Raw genomic sequence first — 2,518 nt, 5'->3', positions numbered from 1 at the left:
AGTGTATTTGTGTTTTCTCTTTTAATTCTTGCCTGGTTAGCATGCAAGACTTGAATTATTTATTTTTAAGACACATTTCTTGAATACACAAGTAACTTTTCCATTTTTTTAGTGTTTTAATTTCTTGTCTTCTACTTGTACCTTTTCAAATTCCTTTTTCTGTTTCCCCCTTAGTGTTTTTCTTTTTTATTTTTATCATTTTTAATGGATTTTTAGCATATATTAGTTATATAGGAGGATTGTGGTATTCTCTCACAGGCATATGATGCACCCCAACCAAATTCAGCCCTTGTCAGTCTTATCCTTTCCTTCTCTAGCTGAAACCATTTCAACAGGTTTCATTTCCATATATGCATATTAACTACTTTGATCATATTCATCCTCATTTTCCCTCCCCATTGGCCCTTCCCAGTCACACTGGTAGCTACCCCCAAAAGGGCTTGTCATTCATTTCCTTCTTCTTTTTCTTTAGTGTATATTGTACAAAATGATATTTCACATATGCATATCTTATACTTTAGCTTAACCTCTTCTATGGCTCTTTACTGTCCCATTCCCACTTATCCCTATTATACAGCTTTTGGTGAGGTTCCTTATGCCATCTATATATACTGACACAACATATTCCAGTATCATTATCCCCCATCACTCCGTCACCCTTTTCTTTGGGTATTTTCTTTCTCCTTTAGTTACATGTTTAACTCATCTATGATCATGTGTTGCTGTTCATTGATATAAGCACACAAAGGATTTGCCTTCCAACCCTTGCTTTCACTGCAAACCCTATTTGTAATTTTTCATTATTGATATTCTCTACTTTTTCATCTTTATAGAGATGTTGGATAGAACATTTCTAAATGTCTATGCAATGATTATTTTTAATTTTCTGATTCTTAAGTTCTAATTTATTACAGTTGTATCACACACATACAATAATCTACATTTTTTTCCATTATGACATATGACAGGGTCATTCTTCCTGACTAGCAGGTGGCCCATCCTCTATTGTACACATATAAAATTAAATATGCATCAGTTAAATCTACCTTTTCTTATATTTTTCATATCCTTAGTTGATTTTTGATGTGTAGTTCTTAGAATTTGTACCTATTGGTGTTAGTAGCACCTTTTTGGTATGTATAATCTTTCATATGTAAAGAAATGCAGTTCCCATTTTTAGTCTTCCTTCTATAATATTTTTCTCTTTACTTAGAATACTTCATCTTTTCATAATTTCTTGTCAAGAAGATTCATGAAAATAATATTCCCCAAGCTCTTGTGTATTTAATATATCTATCTTTCCCTTCATATGTGAATGACAGTTTGTCTGGATATAATATTCCTGAGTCATCTTTCCTCTCTTTGAGGACCAGTCAGAATTCTTCCACTAGCATCAAATGCCAGTATTCATCCACCTGAGGATGGCTTGATGTTTATTTTTTTCCATCTTTAAGTGGCTTGATCTTATTTTCTGAGTTCCCAAATGATATCTTTGATGTCCCAAAACATTTCTGAAGAGATTCCTCAGTTAAGAAATTAACTGGCATATGCTACACTGCCCACTTGAGTCTCAACTAACAGTCTCACTCTAACATGGCATCAAAGAATAGAAGCTCATTGATTGTTCAGGAAATTAATTGTCTCAGGTCAGGATTTGAGGGATTGTAACTCACCCAGGCACTGAGAACGAACCACTGAATGCTATTATGGTCATAATAGCAGCCTGTTAGGAGGAGAAAGCATGCAGAGGATGCTCTAAGGCTCCATAGGCGATGTCTTAAAAAAGGGTATGGCGTCTCTTCCCTTTTTCCGCCATCGCTGAAGCAGGAGCAGGCCAAAATGAAGTTCAATCCCTTTGTCACTTCTGACCGAAGCAAGAACCAGAAAAGGCATTTCAATGCACCTTCCCACATTCACAGGAAGACTATGTCTTCTCCTCTTTCCAAAGAGCTGAGACAGAAGTACAATGTGCGGTCTATGCCCATCCGAAAGGATGATGAGGTACAGGTTGTATGGGGACACTATAAAGGTCAGCAGATTGGCAAAGTGGTCCAGGTTTACAGAAAGAAGTATGTCATCTACATTGAACAGGTACAGTGGGAAAAGGCCAATGGCACCACTGTCCATGTGGGCATTCACCCCAGCAAGGTGGTTATCACCAGGCTGAAACTGGACAAAGACTGCAAAAAGATCCTGGAACGGAAAGCCAAGTCCCGCCAAGTAGGAAAGGAAAAGGGCAAATATAAGGAAGAAACAATTGAAACGATGCAGGAATGAAGTAATCTTACATGCAACTTTCATTAAAAAAAACTGTATCAAAATAAAAGGGGGGGTTATGGCATTTCTACTCCCATGCTATCAACTACAATGCAGTCACACAGGGCTAGAGAGGGTAAAACACTATGTCTGAGCATGCAAAAAACACAGGTTTTGCTGGCCACTAGTAATTTCTACCATAACCCACAACTTTAGGTACTCCTTCCCTTGAGTTTCAGACTGAATATTCGTGGAAAATATT

At 37.0% G+C, this 2,518-nt stretch overlaps 1 protein-coding gene across 1 annotated transcript; it reads left to right on the top strand.

Moving 5' to 3' along the window:
• The first annotated feature begins 1,819 nt into the window (after positions 1 to 1,819).
• Positions 1,820 to 2,312, top strand: LOC125363988 (60S ribosomal protein L26-like). Its single transcript, XM_048363356.1, has one exon. The coding sequence runs from the start codon at positions 1,840 to 1,842 to the stop codon at positions 2,275 to 2,277; it is 438 nt and encodes a 145-aa protein (XP_048219313.1). The 5' UTR covers positions 1,820 to 1,839; the 3' UTR covers positions 2,278 to 2,312.
• Positions 2,313 to 2,518: the final 206 nt, after the last annotated feature.

Source organism: Perognathus longimembris, chromosome 15 (assembly GCF_023159225.1).
Source record: "Perognathus longimembris pacificus isolate PPM17 chromosome 15, ASM2315922v1, whole genome shotgun sequence".
Taxonomy (NCBI): Eukaryota; Metazoa; Chordata; class Mammalia; order Rodentia; family Heteromyidae; genus Perognathus; species Perognathus longimembris.
Note: the sequence above shows the minus strand (reverse complement) of the source record. Positions and strands in the feature narration are given on the sequence as shown.